This window comes from Nerophis lumbriciformis, linkage group LG31 (genome assembly GCF_033978685.3).
Source record: "Nerophis lumbriciformis linkage group LG31, RoL_Nlum_v2.1, whole genome shotgun sequence".
Lineage (NCBI taxonomy): Eukaryota > Metazoa > Chordata > Actinopteri > Syngnathiformes > Syngnathidae > Nerophis > Nerophis lumbriciformis.
The window spans coordinates 30,425,001-30,452,328 of record NC_084578.2 but is presented as its reverse complement, the minus strand read 5'-3'; the positions used below and the strand labels follow the sequence as shown (position 1 = coordinate 30,452,328).

The 27,328-nt window shown below is 41.0% G+C and overlaps 1 protein-coding gene across 1 annotated transcript in view; it reads left to right on the top strand.

Moving 5' to 3' along the window:
* Positions 1-1,267: 1,267 nt before the first annotated feature.
* The window catches only part of lmln (leishmanolysin-like (metallopeptidase M8 family)), a 47,835-nt gene continuing 21,774 nt past the window's right edge, over positions 1,268-27,328 (top strand). The window contains exons 1-11 of the mRNA XM_061926306.1: positions 1,268-1,592; positions 9,775-9,875; positions 11,385-11,415; positions 11,798-11,880; positions 14,720-14,837; positions 17,854-18,032; positions 18,174-18,279; positions 19,307-19,401; positions 24,025-24,142; positions 25,340-25,447; positions 25,528-25,715. Of these exons, the coding sequence (XP_061782290.1) occupies positions 1,476-1,592; positions 9,775-9,875; positions 11,385-11,415; positions 11,798-11,880; positions 14,720-14,837; positions 17,854-18,032; positions 18,174-18,279; positions 19,307-19,401; positions 24,025-24,142; positions 25,340-25,447; positions 25,528-25,715 (1,244 nt within the window). The 5' untranslated portion in view covers positions 1,268-1,475. The remainder of the gene's footprint in view (positions 1,593-9,774; positions 9,876-11,384; positions 11,416-11,797; positions 11,881-14,719; positions 14,838-17,853; positions 18,033-18,173; positions 18,280-19,306; positions 19,402-24,024; positions 24,143-25,339; positions 25,448-25,527; positions 25,716-27,328) is intronic.

Here is a 27,328-nt window from a genome sequence, read left to right as displayed (position 1 = left end):
GTGCCGTGGGAGATTATCTAATTTCACCTATTTGGGGTAAAAATATTCTTTGCAAACCAGTAATTATAGTCTGCAAATGATGTGTTGTTGTTGAGTGTCGGTGCTGTCTAGAGATCGGCAGAGTAACCGTGTAATACTCTTCCATATCAGTAGGTGGCAGCAGGTAGCTAATTGCTTTGTAGATGTCGGAAACAGCGGGAGGCAGTGTGCAGTTAAAAAGGTATCTAATGTTTAAACAAAAAATAAACAAAAGGTGAGTGCCCCTAAGAAAAGGCATTGAAGCTTAGGGAAGGCTATGCAGAACGAAACTAAAACTGAACTGGCTACAAAGTAAACAAAAACAGAATGCTGGACAACAGCAAAGACTTACTGTGGAGCAAAGACGGCGTCCACAATGTACATCCCAACATGAAATGACAATCAACAATGTCCCCACAAAAACGGATAAAGACAACTAAAATATTCTTGATTGCTAAAATAAAGCAGACGCTACAGGAAAATACCAAAAAAAGAGAAAAAGCCACCAAAATAGGAGCGCAAGACAAGAAGTAAAACACTACACAGGAAAACAGCAAAAAACTCCAAATAAGTCAGGGCGTGCTGTGATAGGTGGTGACAGTACACCTACTTTGAGACAAGAGCTATAGTGATGCATGCTTGGTTATGCTTTAAAGTCATATCCAACAATTGCGACGACGACTTTTTACTGTCAACTGAGTTTCGTTTTTTACTTATTTCTGCTGGTGGTGTGCCTCCGCATTTTTCCAACACAAAAAATATGCCTTGGCTCAAAAAAAGGTTGAAAAACACTGGACTAGCAGAGTTCAGTGATGCAAATGCATGTCAAGTTTATCAACAGATTGTATTATTCTCCAGTGCAATAACATTACTGAAATGAAGGATAAAAGGGCATTAATGGGACCTTTAAAAAAAAAAAGTAACTAAATAGTTACTTTTCACAGTAACACATTACTTTTTGGTGTAAGTAACTGAGTTAGTAACTGAGTTACTTTTGAAATAAAGTAACTATTAACTGTAACTAGTTACTGGTTTTCAGTAATCAACCCAACACTGCATATAGTACACATTTATAGGCATTCTTTTTTTAAGTAGACAGCTTTGAATCAAAGCATATACTATTTTTAACAGCTCCATGCACACTCCGTCTCAGAAGGTGGCGGTATTGTGCACAAGAAAGTGGCTTGCCAACTGCCAATAAACGAAAGAAGACGAAAGAGTGACGTCACTGAAATCCCTCAGACTTCCGGCTTCGAGATGCAGCGGTAACCTGCTAATAAAGTATGAAGAAGGACAAGCGGAAGTAGGAGATGGATGGATGGATGAAAACAAGATGAAGAATTGCAATAAAGTGCAGGGCTCACATCGAAAAAGTCGGCTATGTCTCGATTGATACACACAACAATGAACGCATCGAGCACTGAGGACAGAGGAGTCGCGGTGGTCTTTATTGGAGAATGGATCTGAAAATAAACACAGACTGTGCCTGCTTGATGGTCATCTTTGCTGCCATCTTTGCTCATCTAGCGACTTGTCATAGGACGTGCAATCACCGCGTCCCTCTTCCAGAAGAGGTAACTATTATTATTTGACCCTCCCTTTAACATCAATATCCAGGCTGTTGCAGGTAATTGGTCATGACCATAGGCTTGTTCTGTAGGAAAAACAAGTATATAGTAAGTATTTCAACTATTTAATGATTTTTAAATAGACCCCCTTACATGAATCAATCAATCAAAGTTTATGTACAAACCCCATTTCCCTATGAGTTGGGAAATTGTGTTAGATGTAAATATAAACGGAATACAATGATTTGCAAATCCTTTTCAACCCATATTCAGTTGAATATGCTACAAAGACAACATATTTGATGTTCAAACTGATAAACATTTTTTTTTTTGCAAATAATCATTAACTTTAGAATTTGATGCCAGCAACACGTGACAAAGAAGTTGGGAAAGGTGGCAATAAATACTGATAAAGTTGAGAAATGCTCATCAAACACTTATTTGGAACATCCCACAGGTGAACAGGCAAATTGGGAACAGGTGGGTGCCATGATTGCGTATAAAAGTAGATTCCATGAAATGCTCAGTCATTCACAAACAAGGATGGGGCGAGGGTCACCACTTTGTCAACAAATGCGTTAGCAAATTGTTGGACAGTTTAAGAAATACCTTTCTCAACCAGCTATTGCAAGGAATTTAGGGATTTCACCATCTACGGTCCGTAATATCATCAAAGAGTGCAGAGAATCTGGAGAAATCACTGCACGTAAGCAGCTAAACCTGTGACCTTCGATCCCTCAGGCTGTACTGCATCAACAAGCGACATCAGTGTGTAAAGGATATCACCACATGGGCTCAGGAACACTTCAGAAACCCACTGTAAGTAACTACAGATGGTCGCTACATCTGTAAGTGCAAGTTAAAACTCTCCTATGCAAGGCGAAAACCGTTTATCAACAACACCCAGAAACGCCGTCGGCTTCGCTGGGCCTGAGCTCATCTAAGATGGACTGATACAAAGTGGAAAAGTGTTCTGTGGTCTGACGAGTCCACATTTCATATTGTTTTTGGAAACTGTGGACGTCGTGTCCTCCGGACCAAAGGGGAAAAGAACCATCCAGATTGTTATAGGCGCAAAGTTGAAAAGCCAGCATCTGTGATGGTATGGGGGTGTATTAGTGCCCAAGACATGGGTAACTTACACATCTGTGAAGGCACCATTAATGCTGAAAGGTACATACAGGTTTTGAAACAACATATGTTGTCATCCAAGTAAAGTTACCATGGACGCCCCTGCTTATTTCAGCAAGACAATGCCAAGCCACGTGTTACATCAAAGTGGCTTCATAGTAAAAGAGTGCGGGTACTAGACTGGCCTGCCTGTAGTCCAGACCTGTCTCCCATTGAAAATGTGTGGTGCAATATGAAGCCTAAAATACAACAGAGACCCCCGGATTGTTGAACAACTTAAGCTGTACATCAAGCAAGAATGGGGAAGAATTCCACCTGAGAAGCTTAAAAAATGTGTCTCCTCAGTTCCCAAACGTTCACTGAGTGTTGTTAAAAGGAAAGGCCATGTAACACAGTGGTGAACATGCCCTTTCCCAACTACTTTGGCACGTGTTGCAGCCATGAAATTCTAAGTTAATTATTATTTGCAAAAAAAAAATAAAGTTCATGAGTTTGAACATCAAATATCTTGTCTTTGTAGTGCATCCAATTGATTATGGGTTGAAAAGGATTTGCAAATCATTGTATTCCGTTTATATTTACATCTAACACAATTTCCCCACTCATGGGAAATTGTGTAAATCACGAGTGTCTCAAAGGGCTGCACAAGCCACAAAGACATCCTCGGCTCAGATCCCACATCAGGGCAAGAACCCAATGGGATACAATGAGAAACCTTGGAGGGGACCGGAGATGTTTTCAAGTATGCTGAACACCCTCAGAAAGATCTTAGTTGGTGAATAATAATATCAGTAAAAAAAATAATAACAAGAAGAAGTATAAGAATATCTCAAGGGGGTTAGATTAGATATTACATTCATTTACTTTGTGGCCTACAGAATAACACCCGTTGTTGATGTTTTCTTCAGATTGGCCTACATTGTGTTGGTTTTGGTATCTTTAATGTACAAAATGTATCTACAAGTGGCCCCCGCATCCTCCAATTTGTCTGTATGCGGACATCGCTGTAGAACAGGCCTGGGCAATTATTTTGACTCGGGGGCCATATTTAGAGAAAAAAATGTTGTCTGGGGGCCGGTATATCTATTTTTAGGAACTCTTATACAAAACCTCACAATAATGTCTGATTGAATGCAAAAAACGTTATGACAGACCGCCTTAAAAAAAACGGAATGTAATTTAAAATTTTTTACTGAATGAGACACCCAGAATGTACATGAAAATAAAGAATGTGGGATTTACACTATATCTAAGTATAAACAATTAAACATTGAATATTGACAACATATGAACGTCTCTGCAGCATCGCGTGGACATCAGGGGCGGTACCTCTGGATTGGCAGACCGGGGTGGTGGTTCCTCTCTTTAAGAAGAGGAACCGGAGGGTGTGTTCTAACTATCGTGGGATCACACTCCTCAGCCTTCCCGGTAAGGTCTATAGGTGTACTGGAGAGGAGGCTACGCCGGATAGTCGAACCTCGGATTCAGGAGGAACAGTGTGGTTTTCGTCCTGGTCGTGGAACTGTGGACCAGCTCTATACTCTCGGCAGGATCCTTGAGGGTGCATGAGAGTTTGCCCAACCAGTCTACATGTGCTTTGTGGACTTGGAGAAGGCATTCGACCGTGTCCCTCAGGAAGTCCTGTGGGGAGTGCTCAGATAGTATGGGGTAACGGACTGTCTGATTGTGGCGGTCCGCTCCCTGTATGATCAGTGTCAGAGCTTGGTCCGCATTGCCGGTAGTAAGTCGGACACGTTTCCAGTGAGGGTTGGACTCCGCCAAGGCTGCCCTTTGTCATCGATTCTGTTCATAACTTTTATGGACAGAATTTCTAGGCGCTGTCAAGGTGTTGAGGGGATCCGGTTTGGTGGCTGCAGGATTAGGTATCTGCTTTTTGCAGATGATGTGGTCCTGATGGCTTCATCTCGCCAGGATCTTCAGCTCTCACTGGATCGGTTCGCAGCTGAGTGTGAAGCGACTGGGATGAGAATCAGCACCTCCAAGTCCGAGTCCATGGTTCTCGCCCGGAAAAGTGTGGAGTGCCATCTCTGGGTTGCGGAAGAGACCCTGCCCCAAGTGGAGGAGTTCAAGTACCTCGGAGTCTTGTTCACGAGTGAGGGAAGAGTGGATCGTGAGATCGACAGGCGGATCGGTGCGGCGTCTTCAGTAATGCGGACGCTGTATCGATCCGTTGTGGTGAAGAAGGAGCTGAGCCGGAAGGCAAAGCTCTCAATTTACCGGTCGATCTACATTCCCATCCTCACCTATGGTCATGAGCTTTGGGGTTATGACCGAAAGGACAAGATCACGGGTACAAGCGGCCGAAATGAGTTTCCTCTGCCGGGTGGCGGGGCTCTCCCTTAGAGATAGGGTGAGAAGCTCTGCCATCCGGGGGGAGCTCAAAGTAAAGCCGCTGCTCCTCCACATTGAGAGAAGCCAGATGAGGTGGTTCGGGCATCTGGTCAGAATGCCACCCGAACGCCTCCCTAGGGAGGTGTTTAGGGCACGTCCGACCGGTAGGAGGCCACGGGGAAGATCCAGGACACGTTGGGAAGACTATGTCTCCCGGCTGGCCTGGGAACGCCTCGGGATCCCCCGGGAAGAGCTGGACGAAGTGGCTGGGGAAAGGGAAGTCTGGGCTTCCCTGCTTAGGCTGCTGCCCCCGCGGCCCGACCTCAGATAGGCGGGGGAAGATGGATGGATGGATGGATATGAACGTCACACCCCCTCTCGATCGACATATTTTACAAACAAGCAAAACCCAACAAAAATGCAACAAAGAGCAAAATATTAACGCCAAGGGTAAAATAAAACCCCACCTACAATCTGATATAATATCACTTTTATTGCAGAACTTTGTTGTAAAAATCTCCTTCCGCGTCTGTCCCTGATACCCGTATTTCAGGCTGGCCGCTCTGGAAACACTCTGTGGAAACGCTCTGTGGAAACGCTCCCCACCCTCAGTGATTGGTGCCTCGTCTGAGCTGCTGTGACTTAGATTACCATAGTAACTAATTAAATTACCATAGTAACTAGTATATCATGCAAAAGCACAGATTCCAACCATTGAAATACTTTGTATAGTTCAAGACTTCCGGTAATTTGAAAACATCACTGCACATCATAATGACAGCTACAGTTTCGATCTTAAAGATGTAAAAAAACAAAATTGGGGGAATGTCCAGCGGGCCAGATTGAAAAGCTTAATGGGCCGCATGCAGCCCCCAGGCCTTAATTTGCCCAGGTCTGCTGTAGAAAGTATGGACACCCCTGCAGGCTTTCCCCCAGATTGCCAATATACTTGTTGTGGTAGGGGCGTGACTAGGGGAGTGGTCAACATAATGCATCATATAATTTGCATAATTTGTGCTGATTCATAAATGTTTTTAAAGATAATTCTACATACATTTAAAAATGAATCTGAGTTATTAGTAATTAGTATTAATATATATTATTTTGTTATATTGTTTAGCTCTATTTTTCAATTGTTGCTGCTTATAGAACAATGTAACGCAGGCAGCACTTTGTCGAGAATTTTAAAAGTTTGTAAAGACTTCTGCAATCCTTTTAGTGATGAGAAAATGACTAGAGAAAAATATTGCATCTTTTTCTGGTGTCTCTACTTGTGTCTGGAGACGCTTTACTGCAGCGAAACTGACGTCACACTGTGTGCTGTTTCGGTGATTGAAGTTTTTTTTCAGTGGCCAAATTTTCGCTGCATCACTTGTTAATGGTGCGCAAATGATAGGCTACATATATCCATCCATAGAATATATTACTTTATTTTGTTTTCACATAAAAAAACCACAACATGTTTAAGGTGTGGGGGCTTTTATATTGCGGTGGTGGGGCGCCACGATCAATTACATGTAGGGGAAACCCTGACATGTGTGCAGCTTTTTAAACACATAATTACAAGAAGAGGCTGAAAGCTACACACCGAAGCTCCTGGGGGCAATAAGTATTCTGGAGCAAGAAAAGAAAAGATCACATTTTTATTTTTTAAATCGTCTGCAACAAAAAACTTGAATTTATGCATAAAATTTATACATCACCAAGGCCTTAGTCTACGTGTGAGCGAATATTACAAGGCCAGATACCGGCAGAAGTTAGCAAAGAGTGATGGCCTATATCCTTATGCCATAAAGAAGAAGGATTTCTTGCCGGTTTGAAACGATCTGCACAAAATAAGGGATGTAGACATATCAAACTATATGGTCACACAAACGTCCTTCTATACCAGTAACCAATTCAAGAAACACAAAAGTATGGAGGCACACAACTTTTTTTTTACCAGCGGCTAAGTCTATGATCTTAGTGTAAGAGTTTTAAAGGACGATCTAAGACTCATAATTGCATGTGTAAATTAAGTTTTTGTCTTTTCCAAATGCTATAACTATCTTTGCTACAACCTATTTTTGTTAATTTGTAGGATTGATCGTCTCGTATTTTGTCTTCCTCAGACTTTTTGTTGTTGCCTAGGTTTAGCGTAGGGGCCCAGTCCTGGTCATCCACTTCGAATAAACCACTTGGATTTCCTGCACAACAACGACGACGACTAAGCTTTAATGTTTCTGTTTTATGAAAATCGACATTAAAAGTACAAATAAGCACACTTTTAGCGACAATACGGTAGATTTGATTAACAATCACAATGTTGGACTCAGACTTAAAATTACGTTAGGTTATTTCCACAATCAGAGGTCTTCCTATTTATATTCAGGCATAGCAACCTTAACAGAACACAAACAAACTAATGTCCTTAGTTTACGCTTAGTTCTGCGCTCAAGCACTACCTAAATAGTAGAGATGCGCGGTTTGCGGACACAACCGCGGAGTCCGCGGATAAACCGCGGGTCGGGCGGGTAAAAATAGATTTTAAATATATGCGGGCGGTTGGCGGTTGAACCAATTCGTAATTATATATACATAGTTAAATGTTGTTACCCACATACGAAAAACGAGCAGCACTCTTTGAAACAGTCAATTATTCATCAGGCACCGTGTCCCAGCAACAAGTGCCGCGAATGAGCGCTCCTTCAGTGCAGCAGGGCGCATTTTAGAGGCCAGGCGCTCTCGCATGAATCCTGGCACTGTAGATGCCATTTTATTCCTGCATAGTGCTAACAAAAAAAAAAGTAAGTAGACATACGGTTGGATATGTTAAACGAATTAGTCTACGTTTCCTATAGGCTATACCAAATAAGCCCATGTCTAACCTATATTGAGTTCGGTCAGCTAAATAATTTTGATGGTTACGTGTTGTTTGGGCGCACTACAATCCAAAGGAATTAAGGCAATTGCGTTGTTTATTGTGTTTTTTTTCTATTTGAGATATACTACTATGTGTGAATAATTATTTGGCCTCGCTTTCAAGTGAAGCGCATCTCCGATTGGCGACAATGTAAGGCTATTTAGCCTGCTTTGTTTATCGCGACCGTCTATTTTCATTATAATTCAAGTTTGATGATAAAGTGCAGTCTGATGGGTTTGATTTCCCCCCTTCAGCTATTTGCCTTGGCCAATAAGTTGCAGGTAATTTGTTATTATTATTTATTTTATTTATTTTTGTTTAAATAGAGATGACATACATATGTTATTATATAATTTCAGTTTGTGCGCGTGATTGACAGCCTAAGGCTTATGAGGCACATTTTTTATTTATTTTTTTATTTCAACTTAAAAACGTATGAGCCTATGCCTACAACATAGGCTATGTGTTTATCTTTATTTTCCTGCCTGTCGTTGACAATGGAGATTGTCTGATATTTTGTCATGGCTGCAGATCAATCAATAAAGGTTCAGCTTTGTCGCGAAATTGTTCACTGCTTCACTGTGCACCCCGCCCTCGTCCCTATTTGAGCATTATAACGTTAACAAGTTAATATTCATTGAAATAAATTCAGAACTTTTTTTTTACCTAACGAAAATATAGGCCTAGTCTTTCTAAAACATTTTTTTAACTTCTTAAAAGCCTCGTTCTGCTTGCTGGAACTGCGCACACAAACTGTGAGGAACGCACTCCTGATCTGAGGGCATTGGCAACAATAGTCAACACTTTCTTAATGGAAATGACAATAATATTATAATAATGATAAATAATATTATCACGCATTAATATATTTTAGCCACTAATGCGTGGCCAAGATATATTAATGCGTGGCACGCATTGAATGTCTCTGCTACATTGGATCAGTCTCCTTTCTTTAACAGGCAAAAGCTTTCTAACCTCACTAATGCCTTGCATCGTCTATATTAGATATATAAAAACTGGCGGATGGCGGGCGGGTGTGGTTTTGATAAAATGTTGGTTCGCGTGGATGGCGGATGGTTGACGACTTTTGTGATGCGGTTGCGGATGAAATAATTGCCTATCCGCGCATCTCTACAATATAGTAAAGAATAAACTTGATTGTATCACAGAAAGTTTCTCAAACAAATCAAATGTTCAAACAAACCTTTGTGATCGCTGCAGACACGAACGAGCATGGACCGACCATACTCCACAAGATGAAAGTGACATGTTTGACGCGTAATTTTCCTGACTATGCTTTCTCTTTCTTACTGTCGTTTTATGAACCACCTTTTTCGGTACTCTATAAAAGCTCTTTCCTATCTCTTGATATGAACAGTTGGAACACCCAAGAACAGCACAGCAAAGAAACATTTTCAGCTCAAACTCTTCATTCACTAACGCGTCTTCCACTTGATTTATCACAAGGCTCAAGCTTGTTTGCCCTCCATGTGCATTACGCTGCCACAAAGCAAAGCAGACGTGATGTCATAAGCAACTCATTAATTGATCCCTGGGGTACGTCTGGAATTCTGGAATGGATAAATTATATTCACATTATTTATTAATGGGAACTACTGCCTTGATTATTGTGCGGTTCGGTTTTCGTTGAACTTTTTGGATCGAATTACTAACAAAAACCAAGGTACATGTACAGTAGGAACAATGGAAGCCATACATTTAGGTCCTCTGGTACTTTGCCCCTTTGAGCAATGGAGTTGAATAGCCCTGCTTTGAACTTGAATTTTCTTGTGTCTTGTTTAGGTGGTCCATCATGTGTATCTGAAACCTGAACGTTTGATGAAACGAAGCTCTGATGACCTTCATCTAAAAATTAAGATAATCTATGACTACAGTGTTGACCAGTGAGTACTGAGACAGTCCATTATCTGAAAACATATTTGTTATGACTGGACTATGTTTACGGTATATTCCCTATAGTTCGGGGGTGTCAAACTAATTTTAGCTCAGGGGCCACATGGGAAAAAAATCTATTGTCAAGTTATCATGGCATGATAACTTAAAAATAAAGACAAATTTCAGATTTTGTTTTTTACACTTACTTATTTCGGTTAGTAGTATTCTATCTTCATCTGTTGTGTTTTATACTTAATGAATAAATTATATGATAATGTTTGTTCATCAGTCGAAAAGGTGGTTTTGGCAGTGTTATAAAATGCTCTCAGTGGTGTTAATTTTTAATCTGTCAGAGGATCGAATTACAGGATGTTATTAATGTGCTGATGTACTAACATCATGTGGTTTATTCTGTACATATGTAGCATAATATACAGCAAAACCTGTGAATTTGGACTCCATCCATCCATCCATTTTCTACCGCTTGTCCCATTCGGGGTCGTGGGGAGTGCTGGAGCCTATCTCAGCTGCATTCGGGCGGAAGGCGGGGTACACCCTGGACAAGTCGCCACCTCATCGCAGGGCCAACACAGATAGACAGACAACATTCACACTTACATTCACACACTAGGGCCAATGTAGTGTTGCCAATCAACCTATCCCCAGGTGCATGTCTTTGGAGGTGGGAGGAAGCCGGAGTACCCGGAGGAAAGCCACGCAGTCATGGGGAGAACATGCAAACTGACTCATTTAATTCATTACGCGTACCCCGCCTACCGCCCGAATGCAGCTAGGATAGGCTCCGGTACCCCCCGCAACCCCAACAAGGGACAAGTGGTAGAAAATGGATGGATGGTTTAAGTTAGAAGGGGATACATATAATTTTAGCATATTTATGGGCGCCCAGAAAATGTGTCCCCGGACCCCAGTCATAAGTAAAACATGAAATGTGCAGATTATCAAAAGCATTTATATGGGTAGAAATGTCAGGTAACATTACCAACAACATCGTTGACAATCAAGGCATGGACGTAACAATTCACATAAAGTACGTAGCGTTCAAACACGGAAGTGTTGCCTCTAATTCAACACAGAGCTCCGCCCCCTCTGAAGTCATTCACGCTTTAGTGGCAGGGTATACAAAGAATTGCTACTGCGACATCCAGTGGACACATTTAGAACAGCAGTTTCTTTCATTCAGCTCATTTGTATACTTAGCAAACTCATCTCGCGGGCCGGATAAAACCTTTGACACCGCTGCTACAAACTATAGACTACTAGGAGCGAGCAGCTACACAACAGCTAAGCACACAATAGCACACGTGCTATACATATGTAATAAGTGTCCCTAATTGAACAATACTGCAGTCTAAAACTAGTGTTATCATTTTAATTTGTCAAATAAGACCAATGTTTTTGTTTAAATCAGATACAAATGTTACCCTTCCACTGGTGATGGCTTTTTGTTGTTAACCAACATCAGTTTAAGCAATGCCAATAATGCTATTTCTTCACAGGCTCCCCGCAGACAAGAGAAGACTTGTAAAGGTAAGAGGTTTTCTGGAAATGTTTGATTACGTTTCAGTTCAGGTAAACTTAGAACTACAATATCACTCACTTGCATCATCCTCCTTAAAATGCTTTTTAATCGGGTAATTGTGATAGTTTTCTTGACTTTTCCCTTTCTTTAGATGAGATAACAACATATCTGTTTTATTCAAGATTTTAGTTTATTAGCTAAGTAGTTTTAGGGTATTTTGTACCATTACTGCACCAAAAAGTAACCGGATCGTCACCCTTATACCAAGGTGCATACTAAACGGTGAGGATGCCTTACCGTTACACACCTAATATTAGCTGATGTGAACAAGGTTAATGATATATTTCCATTTGGAAATGTAACAAATACTTCCATTGTCTGTTTCCTCAGGATAACCTGTTTCCGCAGGCAATTGACTACCTCCAGAAAGCCTTATTCGTGAAACGCAGGGTTGGGCCTATTTTGCTCAGCAGGTATGCATCCCAGCCACCACAGCAAACCTCTCACCAACTAAGCCCAAAACAAAAAGGAGAGCAGCGCTATCACACATTGGAAGGTTTTGTAAATATGTATTGTTTTAGTTATATTGTAAAACTTACAACCGTTGCTTGGAGCGATGAATTAGGAATATTTTCAAGCAGACGGTTGAATGGACGGTTATATTTCCGGTTCAAAGCACGAAACAGGAAGTACATTTTCAACCCCCAGCACCGGCAGTGAGCAAATGCTTCCAAAAGATGGCGCCATAGCACAAACAATAACACACCTTTTTAGTGTCTCTGTCGGTGTAATATGATACGATATGTTGAATTCAAAACATCATGGCCGTTAGTGAAGAATAAGCTTGGAAGCATTGAAAACAAGGTTTACAGTCTGGAAAATACGGTATTTTGTCATATTTTGCATTGAAACTTAAAAAAATTCCCAAAAATGTTGTTAATCTACACCTTGTATATCACTATATATTTATTTCTGGTGTATCTGACATTATGAAATGAAAACATAAATGCTGTGAAAGGATGCTCTACATCACATACTTTACTCACTGACCTACTGTAGATTAGACAAGCACGCTGTTTTACATTTGCTAAACAAAACTCTGTCAACCATTGTTCATCCATCCATCCATTCATTTTTCCGCTTCTTATCCGAGTCCGTGTCGCGGGGGCAGCAGTCTAAGCAGAGATGCCCAGACTTCCCTGTCCCCGGTCACCTCCTCTAATTCTACAGGGGGGATACCGAGGTGTTCCCAGGCCAGCTGTGAGACATAGTTCCTCCAACGTGTCCTAGGTCTGCCCCGAGGTCTCCTCCCGGCTGGACATGCCCGAAACACCTCACCAGGGAGCCATCTCAGCTGGCTCCTCTTGACGTGAAGGAGCAAGGGCTTTACTCTGAGTCTGTCCCAGATGACCGAGCTCCTCACCCTATCTCTGAGGGTGATCCCAGACATCCTGCGGAGGAAACTAATTTCTGCCGCTTGTATTCGCAACCTTGTCCTTTCGGTCATTGTCCAAAGTTCATGACCATAGGTGAGGATAGGAACGTAGACTGACCTGTGAATCGCTGACCTTCTTCACCACAACAGACCGGTGTAGTGACTGCATCACTGCAGACGCCGCACCAATCCGTCTGTCAATCTTGCGTTCTATTTTTCCCTCACTCGTGAACAACACCCTAAGATACTTGAACTCCTTCACTTGAGGCAGAACTTCTCTCCCGACCCGAGGGGTGCAGTCCACCCCTTTCCGACTAAGAACCATGGCCTCATCCCAGCAGCTTCACACTCTGCTGAAAACCGCCCCAGTGAACGCTGAACGTCCCAGTCCGATGAAGCCAACAGGACCACATCATCTGTAAAAAGCAGGGATGCCATCCTCTGGCCACCAAACTGGAAACCCTCCACACCCTGGCAGTGCCTAGAAAAACTGTCCATAAAGATAATGAACAGGACCGGTGACAAAGGGCAGCCCTGGCGCAGTACAACGTCCACTGGGAACAAGTCTGACTTATTACCTGCAACGCGGGGGTCGGTTCCACGTCTCTCTTTTAGGCTGTGGGCTTGAAAGAGACTTCCTCCACGGGCTCCGTGGAGGAAGTCCCGGCCTCCAGGCGCTTGCTGACGAGCCCCTGCCCTGGGCCTGGGTCCAGAGTGGGGCCCCGGTGTCGCCTCGACCGGACGAGGTGCGGTTCCTCGATTTTCCTTTCTTCATAAGAGTCTTCTGAATCGCTCTTAGTCTGACCCATCACCTTGGACCAGTTTGCTTTGTGAAACCTTACCAGGGGCATGTAGCCCCCGACAACATAGCTCCTTGGATCATTTGGGTACTCAAACTCCTCCACCACATTAAGGTGGCGATTCATGGAGGGCCATTCTTCATGAAAATATGAATTGTTCTGTCTCTTAATGGTACGGTATGTGAACCTTATTATACACATAGTACATGTATGTGTACTATGTATAATATCACGGTTGTAACCTACCTGATGCTGTACAATACCATCTTTACCGTATTTTCCGCACTATAAGGCGCACCTAAAAACCTCCAATTTTCTCAAAAGCTGACAGTGCGCCTTATAATCTGGTGCACCTTATATATGGACCAATATTGAGCCACAACAGGTCTCGCAACTACGGAATGCATAAAGTAACCCCAGCCTCTACTGTAGCGTCTATTCTATGCGCCTTATAATGCGGTGCGCCTTATATATGAACAAATTTTTAAATAGGCCATTCATTGAAGGTGCGCCTTATATTCCGGTGTGCCTTATAGTGCGGAAAATACGGTATTTATAGAGCCCTTTAAAAACAACCATTGTTGAGAAACAAAGGGCTGTACACCATAAATAGCTAAAAATACAGGGAAGAATAAAAGCAAAAAAAACACACTTAAACCATTAATTTAGAAACAAAAGTAAAATATATATTCAGAGATAAAAATATCAGATAAAAATTATCTTAAAAAACAATGAATCAAATAAAAGTGACTCTTTGTCCTTTTTATTTCAGATAAAGCATAAAAAACTTAAATTTGTATACCTAATTCACTTTTATAATTTCAGTATTAAGGAAGTTTCAGTAACTTTTAGATATCATGATGTCGTTCCATATTGTTTTACAAAAAACTGCAAAACTCAATATTGTTATTATTATTTAGCCCAACTCAATGACAGAATAATACACGTATAACTCTTTTAACAACAGCAAATACTGTACTGACTTGTAGGGAATTGGAACTGTGTCCTATATTTTTAATATTAATTTAATTTGAACGTGAAATTGAATGTTCATCACTTGTGTGTATATCATGACAGACAATGTGCAACCAACCAGTATTTGAAGAGGAGGGATGACCCACATCGCTATTGCCAGAATGCCTGTGCAGATGTCACACGTTGTGGCCCAGTTTTGATACCCCAACACCACTTACAGGTCAGAAATATTTTTATTGACATGCTGTATTAAGAAAATATACTGACAGTCATACTGTATAAACACAAGACAAAATACACTCAAGGTAAATCTAAATAGGAGAATAAATACATTAAAAGAAAAAGACAATGCGTTTGTCTTTCTGAAGAGTAGATAGGACAGGGGGTGGAAGACAAAACAATAATGCAATTTATTTATATTAAACATCTGTCTGTGGTTGTTCTACTGTGGCCTGACTCTTGTAATAAAACACATTTTATTTCCATTTAATTATTTTTAAGGAATATAGTAAAATGTTTTGTTGGTCAAACCTAAATCAAACGTAACTTTATTGATTATATGAAAAAATGTGATTGCAAGCGAAAAACAATAGTTACACTAATTAAGTATTATTTGAATCGGAACATACTTTTATGTCATATGAAACTTAGGCAAAAGGTAAACTACACTCTGGACTGGCCGCCAGTCGATAATGGAGATCAAACAGTATAGAGTCAAGATCGTTTGTTACTGAGGGTGATTAGAATGTACGGTGCAGTTCCTTGTTGATCACGGCCAATTGGTTCCAGGGCGGACCGTTGTAAGCGAATTTCCAGGAAGTAGGATTATTTTGAAAAAAATCTAATATTTTCACAGTTAAAGCATAAAAAAACTGTTTACAAACTCCTGAATATATATATTTTTAACATAATTAGAGTGCTCAAAACATGAAATAACACCCATATAGTCACCTTTACACTCATTTCAACCAATATAGTAGCCTTGAGTGTGTTCTACTGTAGATTAGAGTACGGTACTCACAGGTAGCCCAGAGGATCCTCTAAGCGTCATTGCTCCCACGGATGTGTGTTGTTCTGCCAAAAGTTAGTCAACTTAACAGTCGCAGCTACGACAATTAGCTGTTTTGTTAGCATTGCATGTCCCGTGTTGTTATCCCACATCCCTCAATCAAAGACTCAATAATGTCATGTGGAGCTGATGATGTTGAAGATGAAGTGCATCAGCAGAGTTAATCTCCACTTCGCATTGTCCAGACAGCTGCTCATAGTTTAGAGCTCGTAGCAGACTTGTTAGCATTAAGTGGCGCTCCGAGTCACATCGAGTCTTGATCCGCCTTGCCTTTTGACAGTGTGTCCAAGGCTCACCAAAGTGGAGATGTGATATTGATGAGGCAGGAGTTGAAGATGAAGTGCATCGAAAAGTTGTTCTGCCAAAAGCTGGCGAACAAGCTTGTCGCAGTGAATATACCGTAACGCCTATATTTGCTGCTGTGTTGTTAGCATCGTCAGCCTTAACCTGGAAACGGTGGATATTTTTATTGATCGCCACAACACAATGAAAGAAAATAACACAAACATGGCACTAGGGGTTGCACAGACGAGTCGGCTTTAGAAGCCACAATGATGTATTGCCAGGTTTTTTTAAGTCACTGATCACAGGATTTTGGCCGTACCCAGAATTTATTTTTGCACTGATGTGGGAGAAGTCGCCATACTGGGATTTGCAATGCGTTGTGATGCAAGTTTCTGCCTGCTACCAGTCCCCAACACACAGGCTGTGTGCGCAACGCGGCACAGCTGCTCCCCGCCAGACAGTAGGAGTGATAACTAGAGATGTCCGATGATGTCAGGCTGCCGATATTATCGGCCGATAAATGCTTTAAAATGTAATATCGGAAATTATCGGTATCGGTTCGGAAATTATCGGTATCGGTTTCAAAAATTAAATGTATGACTTTTTAAAATGCCGCTGTACGTAGTGGTACACGGACATAGGGAGAAGTACAGAGCGCCAATAAACCTTAAAGGCACTGCCTTTGCGTGCCGGTCCAATCATATAATACCTACAGCTTTTCACACACACAAGTGAATGCAAAGCATACTTGGTCAACAGCCATACAAGTCATATTGAGGGTGGCCGTATAAAAAACTTTAACACTGTTGCAAATATGCGCCACACTGTCAACCCACACCAAACAAGAATGACGCACCATAACACAACAGAACAAATACCCAGAACCCCTTGCAGCACTTACTCTTCCGGGACGCTACAATACAAACCCCCCCCGCCCTCCCCCCACCTCAACCCCGAAACACCTCAACCTCCTCATGCTCTCTCAGGGAGAGCATGTCCCAAATTCCAAGCTGCTGTTTTGAGGCATGTTAAAAAAAAAAAATGCACTTTGTGATTTCAATAATAAATATGGCAGTGCCATGTTGGCATTTTTTTCCATAACTTGAGTTGATTTATTTTGGAAAACCTTGTTACATTTTTAATGCATCCAGCGGGGCATCACAACAAAATTAGGCATAATAATGTGTTAATTCCACGACTGTATATGTCGGTATCGATTGATATCGGAATCAGTAATTAAGAGTTGGACAGTATCAGAATATCGGATATCGGCAAAAAAAACATTATCGGACATCTCTAGTGATAACACTGACAAATCCTCATAAAATGACATGAAATCGTGTGTGACAATTGGTATGTGCGATAAATTAAACAATCAGGCAGAAAATCCAACTGGAGAAGGTCGTTGGACTTACTTGGATTTGTCTTTTTCTTCCTGATTTTGGTGCTTTTTTCCATGAGTATATAAGTAACATTATTAAATATGGAGCATTTATTCTGAAAATCAACTGGCTATATTTTGTGAACGTCTTGAACCTTCTGTGCCACTCTACACTTCTGTGCCATCAACGCAAAACTTGGCGCTGACATTCGTTAAACATAGAAGCCTTGCGTTGGGCTGGGCGATTACATGCTTGTGATCGTTGATCTTGATTAATTTCAGTTCAATCACGGTGATCAGCTGTCAAAGCCAAAAATATACAGAATATGCTTTTAAAAAAAGTGAAAAAAAATCTGGGGTGTAGTGTAGCCCCGCAATATTTGAAGCTCTTTGTGGTGAGGGACGGCTGTACCACTACACTGTCAAATTGTCAATGTCAAGATAATTATGTAAAAAAAACTACACTTTACCTCATTCTTGTCTTGTGTGTTACACTTTTAGCAATGCAAGATGTGCAGTGAGTCAGGGAAGTCCTGTGGTCCCACAGGCCCCCCAGATGGCCCAGGTGTGGAAGGGTTTGACTTTGTACTCTATGTGAGCAGTGTCATCACTGAGCGTTGTGGACAGGAAAACATTGTGGCCTACGCAGCTTACTGCCAACTGGAGTCGGAGTTGGACAGGTAGGAGGCTAGCGTTGAGGCACAGTACACGCATTCACGACTGTACCACACGTGACGTTAGTGGAAATGTTAAGACGTACATGACAGGTGGAGTAAGAGAGGAAAAGTACAGACCATTTATCATGGGTTTTTTTTCGTCAGACCTGTTGCAGGTTATGCCAACTTGTGTCCCACAATGATCACCTCACAGCCGCAGGAGTTTGAAGGAATGCTCTCCACCGTCAAACATGAGATTATTCATGCTCTGGTCAGTACATCATCCTTCTTTCTGCTGTCAAAGTCTTTTAGCTCCTTGTTAAAAATGAGTGAAATATTTAACAATTGGAAATGTGCATTTTTAAACTTAAGAACATTTTAAATTAAGTTAACCTATAAAGGTTATAGTGAGTACCGTAAACTCCGGGCTAATAGCCGCTTCTTTTTCCAAAATTTTAAACCCTGCGTTTTTTAAAAGGTATGACTAATTTATTGATTTTTCTTTTATGGCGGCCATAATGCAATCATTTTGCAAAAAAACAAGCAAACACACTGATATGGTGTGTTATGGTTTATGCTATGGCGCCATCTTTTGGACGATTTGCTCACTTCCATCAACTCCAAGCAACAATTCTAAGTTTTACAATATAACTTAAACTGTTTATACTTACTAAACCTAATGTGTTATGTCTGTAGGAGTGTTTTCATGCACAATTGTACGCGTTATCGCAAAGTAATGAAGCTAGCATCTTTAGCATTTGTTAATATGCTAACATGTTCACGAGTGTCTCTGTTAGTAATGTTAACTTAAAATGACATTCTGTTTGTATTGTTTCACTAAGACGTCACCGTGGAGCTATTGAGTTTGTTTCATTCAGGTCCATGACGAGGACTTCGGTTTTGTTTGATCAGCCGTTTAATTATTGTGTTACAGATTGTAAACAATTAAGGTATGTAAATAAACATTTACAAAAAATATATCTGCGTAAATAACTCATTTTGCACAGTACATATCTGCGGCTTACAGCCTCCCCTAAAATTTAGTGGGTGCAGCTATATTGTCCGGAAAATTCGATAGTGTACTAGTACAGTATATACAACAACTCACCAAATCTTGAAACTTTCATTTACTATTCTTATGTCTGTCTTCTTCTTTGTTCTTGTATGCTGACTTGTCAAAATCCCAAAATAGAATTATTCAGCAATACACAATTATGTTCAGAATTAATTGAAGCACCTTTTTTGAGCAGCACAAGAATTTTGCAGATGTTGCCCTTAATGACCGATCTGTCCATCAGGGTTTTTCTGCAGGTCTGTTTGCTTTCTACCGTGACGATGACGGCAAACCTTTGACTCCTCGCTTCGCCAGTGGCCTGCCTGCCTTTAATGAGAGGTGATTTTAGTTTGTTTTCAACTTTTATAGAAGTAAATATCTTTCCCAATTCAAAGAGAAAATATATAGTATGCTTTTTTTGCTATGACAAATGGATAAAAATTGATTAGTGGTGCATGGTAAATAATGGACAGATAATTATCAGGCATAGGCTTCAGCACCCCCTGCGAACCCGAACGGTACATCCATCCATCCATCCATCTGCTTCCGCTTATCCGAGGTCGGGTCGCGGGGGCAGCAGCCTAAGCAGGGAAGCCCAGACTTCCCTCTCCCCAGCCACTTCGTCCAGCTCTTCCCGGGGGATCCCGAGGCGTTCCCAGGCCAGCCGGGAGACATAGTCTTCCCAACGTGTCCTGGGTCTTCCCCGTGGCCTCCTACCGGTCGGACGTGCCCTAAACACCTCCCGAGGGAGGCGATCGGGTGGCATTCTGACCAGATGCCCGAACCACCTCATCTGGCTCCTCTCCATGTGGAGGAGCAGCGGCTTTACTTTGAGCTCCCCCCGGATGACAGAGCTTCTCACCCTATCTCTAAGGGAGAGCCCCGCCACCCGGCGGATGAAACTCATTTCGGCCGCTTGTACCCGTGATCTTGTCCTTTCGGTCATAACCCAAAGCTCATGACCATAGGTGAGGATGGGAACGTAGATCGACCGGTAAATTGAGAGCTTTGCCTTCCGGCTCAGCTCCTTCTTCACCACAAGGGATCGATACAGCGTCCGCATTACTGAAAATGCCGCATAGATCCGCCTGTCAATCTCACGATCCACTCTTCCCTCACTCGTGAACAAGACTCCGAGGTACTTGAACTCCTCCACAATCTTTTTTTTTTTTTTTTAAAGGGTTCGATTGTCGTTTCCATATGAGTTGGGAAATTGTGTTAGATGTAAATATAAACGGAATACAATGATTTGCAAATCCTTTTCAACCCATATTCAATTGAATGCACTACAAAGACAAGATATTTGATGTTCAAACTCATATACTTTATTTTTTTTTGCAAATAATAATTAACTTAGAATTTCATGGCTGCAACACGTGCCAAAGTATTTGGGAAAGGGCATGTTCACCACTGTGTTACATGGCCTTTCCTTTTAACAACACTCAGTAAACGTTTGGGAACTGAGGAGACACATTTTTTAAGCTTCTCAGGTGGAATTATTTCCCATTCTTGCTTGATGTACAGCTTAAGTTGTTCAACAGTCCGGGGGTCTCCGTTGTGGTATTTCAGGCTTCATAATGCTCCACACATTTTCAATGGGAGACAGGTCTGGACTACAGGCAGGCCAGTCTAGTACCCGCACTCTTTTACTATGAAGCCACGTTGATGTAACACGTGGCTTGGCATTGTCTTGCTGAAATAAGCAGGGGCGTCCATGGTAACGTTGCTTGGATGGCAACATATGTTGCTCCAAAACCTGTATGTACCTTTCAGCATTAATGGTGCCTTCACAGATGTGTAAGTTACCCATGTCTTGGGCACTAATACACCCCCATACCATCACAGATGCTGGCTTTTCAACTTTGCGCCTATAACAATCCGGATGGTTCTTTTCCTCTTTGGTCCGGAGGACACGACGTCCACAGTTTCCCAAAAACAATTTGAAATGTGGACTCGTCAGACCACAGAACACTTTTCCACTTTGTATCAGTCCATCTTAGATGAGCTCAGGCCCAGCGAAGCCGACGGCGTTTCTGGGTGTTGTTGATAAACGGTTTTCGCCTTGCATAGGAGAGTTTTAACTTGCACTTACAGATGTAGCGACCAACTGTAGTTACTGACAGTGGGTTTCTGAAGTGTTCCTGAGCCCATGTGGTGATATCCTTTACACACTGATGTCGCTTGTTAATGCAGTACAGCCTGAGGGATCGAAGGTCACAGGCTTAGCTGCTTACATGCAGTGATTTCTCCAGATTCTCTGAACCCTTTGCTGATATTACGGACCGTAGATGGTGAAAACCCTAAACTCCTTGCAATAGCTGGTTGAGAAAGGTTTTTCTTAAACTGTTCAACAATTTGCTCACGCATTTGTTGACTATGTGGTGTCCCTCGCCCCATACTTGTTTGTGAATGACTGAGCATTTCATGGAATCTACTTTTATACCCAATCATGGCACCCACCTGTTCCCAATTAGCCTGCACACCTGTTGGATGTTCCAAATAAGTGTTTGATGAGCATTCCTCAACTTTCTCAGTATTTATTGCCACCTTTCCCAACTTCTTTGTCACGTGTTGCTGGCATCAAATTCTTAAGTTAATGATTATTTGCAAAAAAAAAAAATGTTTATCAGTTTGGACATCAAATATGTTGTCTTTGTAGCATATTCAACTGAATATGGGTTGAAAATGATTTGCAAATCATTGTATTCCGTTTATATTTACATCTAGCACAATTTCCCAACTCATATGGAAACGGGGTTTGTAAAAGAGAATATATTTTCTCCTATCTACAGCTAAACTGGGAAGATTTTCTGATCAATGAATCCAACTTCATCCGTATAGCACTTTTCATACGTACAAGATACAGCACAAAGTTTTACATACAGTTCACATTTAGCAACTGAAATAGTCTTGACCATACACTCCTACAAAACACAATCAGCCAATAAAGTAGAACAATTAAAACATTAAAAGGAATACAATAAAGTGTTTTCGAATAAACCAAAGCTTAAAATATGTTGAAAGTTTACTCTTAAAAATATTACCATTCGCGACCCACCTCAGATCCTCAGACAGACTTTTATCGCGTTAATTGCTAGCTATCTTAAATGCTAACAGCCGGTAAATACAAGACACATTAACGTATTTCCCCATTACAAAAGTGATACAGTACATCCGGAAAGTATTCACAGCGCTTAACTCTTTCCACATTTTTTATGTCACTGCCTTATTCCAAAATGGAATAAATTCATGTTTGTCCTCAAAGTTCTACACATAATACCCCATAATGACAATGTGAGAAGTTTTTTATTTTATTTTATTTTGCAAATTTCTTAAAAAGCTCCATCAGGTTGGATGGGAAGTGTTGGTTTTCATCCAGGATGTCTCTGTACATTGCAGTGCATTCATATTTCCCTCTATTCGGACTAGACTCCCGGTTCCTGCCGCTGCCACAGCATAATGCAGCCACCGCCATGTTCAACTGTAGGGATGGTATTGGCCTGGTGATGAGCGGTGCCTGGTTTCCTCCAAACATGATGCCTGGCATTCACGCCAAAGGGTTCAATATTTGTCTCATCAGACCAGAGAATTTTGTTTCTCATGGTCTGAGTCTATGGGCAAATGTTTTCTAAGAAATGACTTCTGTCTGGCCACTCTACCATACAGGCCTTATTGGTGGATAGCTGCAGAGATGGTTGTGTCTCTGGAAGGTTCTCCTCTCTCTACAGAGGAATGCTTGCGCTCTGATAGAGTGGCCACCGTATTCTTAGTCACCTCTCTGACAAGAGCCCTTCTCCCTCGATCGCTCAGTTTCGACGGCCACCCAGCTCAAGGAAGAGTCCTGGTGGTTCCAAGCTTCTTCATTTACAGATGATGGAGGCCAATGTGCTCATCGGGACCTTCAAGTCCTCAGATATTTTTCTGCACCCTTCCTCAGATTTTTGCCTCCAGACAATCCCGTCTCAGAGGGTCACAGACAATTACTTCGACTTCATTCTTGGTTTGTGCTCTGCCATGCACTGCCATGTGTGGGACCTTTATGTATAGACAGGAGTGTGCCTTTCCAAATCATGTCCGACCAACTAAATTTACCACAGGTGGACTCTAATTAAGCTGTAGGAACATCTCAAGTATGATCAGTTGAAACAAGATGCACATGATCTCACTTTTTTTCAAAGGCATACTTATGTACACGTGATTTCTTGTTTTTTTTATTTTTAATAAATTTGCAAACAATTCTACAAAAAATGGTTATCATGAGGTATATTTGTGTATAATTTTGAGGATGAAAATGAATGAATTTCCTTTATGAATGAGGCTGTAACATCACAAAATGTTGTAAAAGTGAAGTGCTGTGAATACTTTCCGGATGCACTGTATGTTGACAATGGATACTTATACCAATACGGTCTTTCAAATTAGTCATTGGTGATAGGTTGATTGGCAATACTAAATTGGCCCTAGTGTGTGAATGTTGTCTGTCTATCTGTGTTGGCTCTGTGATGAGGTGGCAACTTGTCCAGGGTGTACCCGACCTTCCGCCCGAATGCAGCTGAGATAGGCTCCAGCACCCCCCGCGACCCCGAAAAGGACAAGCGGTAGAAAATGGATGGATGGATGGATGGATGGAGTCCAAATGTACAGGTTTTGTTGTATATAATGCTACATATGTACAGAATAAACCACATGATGTTAGTACATCAGCACATTAATAACATCCTGTAATTGTTTTTTTCAGTACAATATAAATGTTTTTTGGAATTACTATTACTTTACGTTTCTATTCACCTGCACTGTAATTTTTTTTAATGATACAGTTTTTGTCAGTTAGGTTTTGCATATTTTAAGTACAATTTGACATTACTTACTATTGCAACAACACATCATCAATAGCGTAGGGCATTTGGAAAATGTCTAAAACTATTAAAATCTCTAACTTATTTTTGTGTGCTTTTGTACCAGCCAGGGCCTGTACCAGTGGAGTGAGGCAGTTATCAATAGTGTCAGCAGGCTGTGGGACATCAGAGGTGGGATGATAGTGCGACATCAAGTACATCTACTTGTGACACCACATGTTGTGGTAAGAAACTCCTCTTTTATTGCTCCTATCTAGAGATGTCCGATAATATCGGCCTGCCGATAAATGCTTTAAAATGTAATATCGGAAATTTTCGGTATCGGTTTCAACCTCCCGATTTTCCCGGGAGACTCCCAAAAATCTCCCGGGGCAACCATTCTCCCGATTTCCACGCGGACAACATTATTGGGGGCGTGCCGTAAAGGCACTGCCTTTAGCGTCCTTTGACAACCTGTTGTCACGTCCGCTTTTCCTCCATACAAACAGCGTGGCGGCACAGTCACATAATATATGCAGCTTTTACACACACACACAAGTGAATGCAAGGCATACTTGATCAACAGCCATACAGGTCACACTGAGGGTGGCCGTATAAACAACTTTAACACTGTTACAAATATGCGCCACACTGTGAACCCACACCAAACAACAATGACAAACACGTCCGCATTGTAACACAACATAAACACAACAGAACAAATACCCAGAACCCCTTGCAGCACTAACTCTTCCGGGACGCTACAATATACACCCCCCGCTACCACCAAAAAAAGTTACATTGTTGGTAAAGTTACATTGTTTTATGCATCCAGCGGAGCATCATAACAAAATTAGGCATAATAATGTGTTAATTCCACGACTGTATATATCGGTATCGGTTGATATCGGAATCGGTAATTAAAGAGTTGGACAATATCGGATATCGGCAAAAAAGCCATTATCGGACATCTCTACTCCTATCCTATCCTCCAGATATCCTATCCTATTAAAAAACTAATTATTTACCAAAAGTCTATCCTATCTTATCCTATCCTACAGATATCATATCCTATTAAAAAACGAAGTATTTACCATTCAAAGCAGATTAAATAAATTATGCAAGGAAACAAATGTCATGTCATGTCTGATTCTTTCATGTTAGAATTCCTCCCTCGATAATTGGCCAGTGCTTCCATGCCCTTGTTGCTTACTTACCTTGTTATAAACTGAAAATGAATTTCCCCACGGGGACCAATAAATCTAAATCTAAAATCTAAATCCAACCTGAACTTGTGTTTTGATTTCAGAGAACTGTCGGTTGACCAATACAGTACTTAAGATTTCATTGTTTGTACTGCAAAATTATTATCAAAAGTGTAATTCTTAGTCATTTGTAGAAGACTGTAATTTCTACTTTCAACGTCTTTTTATTGGTCACAGGAGGAGGCAAGAAAACATTTCGATTGTCCCATTTTAGAGGGAATGGAGTTGGAGAACCAAGGAGGGGTTGGAACTGAACTCAATCACTGGGAAAAGAGACTGTTGGAAGTAACTACACTTCATTTGATGCTTGGTGTTATTTAACCTTTTTAAAAATGTGGCTTTATTTTTTTCCTATCCCCAATCAGAACGAGGCCATGACAGGCTCTCACACCCAGAACAGGGTATTTTCCAGAATGACACTGGCTATTATGGAGGACACTGGATGGTATAGAGCCAACTACAGCCTTGCCCAGACACTCAAGTGGGGTCGTGGACTCGGCTGTGATTTTGTCATGAAGAGCTGCAAGTTCTGGATGGATAAACAGAGACAAAGGTTGAATACTATTACTAACTAGAAAAGCACTTGGAGGGCAAAGCCCCTATAAACCAGTAGTAAAGAATCCTTATAAAAAATCAGACAGTGATTCGCGCCCCCCCCAAAAAAAAAAATCATGTTTATCTCTTTTCTGACATTTTTTGAAAGTGTCATCTAAATCAGCCTTTTACTTTTTGAGCTATGTTGCTAAATAACTGACAGACAATCCCCATAAAATACTGACATATACAGTGGTACCTCGGTTTTCGGATGATTCACTTTTCAATAAACATTTTGGCTAAAATTTTGCCCTGATTTTTATATACTGTCTTGATTATTACACAGCCAAACATTGCTTGTAGCAAACTAGTTTGTTTGCCCTCGTATCATATCATGCAATCAAGTGCTCAAACAAAGAATCCCACACGCTGGTGACCCAATCTCGGTTTTGTTTTATTGGCCATGGAGCCAACAAAAGTTGCAAAAGCCAGTACTTTGATGAAGAGGGTGAGAAACACTATCGAATTCAAGAAATAACTCTTCACAAAGTAGTGTCCGTGTGACTCTTTTATCGTGCCTCTCCCCTTATCGCCGTCTTTACCAATTATTATTCTCAAAAAGTTATGAGTGTCTGTAACTGATTAATTGTATTTATACTATTTCTTACGGAAATAAATTGCTTTAGTTTTAATACTACACTTGGCTTACGAATGCCCCAACTCACAAGTTTTTGGGGATACAAGCTGTCTCTGCTAATTGATATTGTTTAATGCTATGTTATTATGCGAGCCAAAGTTAGTTGACCTAGTGAATGTCACAGTGAAACCCGTAAGATCCAAGCAAAACATCCAGTGTCTCACTAGCAGAACAGCTAGCGAGAAATAACTTGGGATCAAATAAAGTAAAACTCATTTTCTTTGGACAGTGCTGAGTAAAAGAAGTGGATGATATTCATTGTAATAAAGAAAGAAATCATGGAAATGCATGACCGAGTTGTGCACGACTTGGCAAAGCAATACGAACAGAGCACTGCTACAACAATATGCACCATACTTAAGCAGAAGGCGTTGATAAAGGCGATACCATCAGTTAAGGGTGGTAAAACTATTTTTAAACCTTAATCAATGACAATAATGAAGAGCTTCTACGGCATAGGAGATACCATCAAAGTGTATTCTCCAAGATAAATGCTGTACATCATCATTACGTTACTTGGCTAGACAAGCACTCTGGGCCTAACGGAGGTCTGAACTCTATCTCCCTGGTAAATCATTATTTTTAAAACCTCCTGAATCCAGACAGTGTTTCAGATCACCACCAAAATCGAATTGCTTGTTATTCCATATCTGACATTTCCTGAAAGTGTCATAACTTTTCGAGTTATGTTAATGACAGTCAAACAAATTACGCCTGTTACATATACTGTACTTCCTGGCAGATGTAATGAAACTACTGTAGTTGTTTTTAGTACATTTTATATTATTGGTTTTAATAATTTTTTTGTTATCTGGGGTTTGGTTTTATTATTAAAAAGCATGTGAATTGTTAATTGCTGTGTTGTTTGGGGGGATGTGAATGGATTAAATTGATTTAAATTCATTTCAAAAGTAAATATTGATTTGAAATACAAG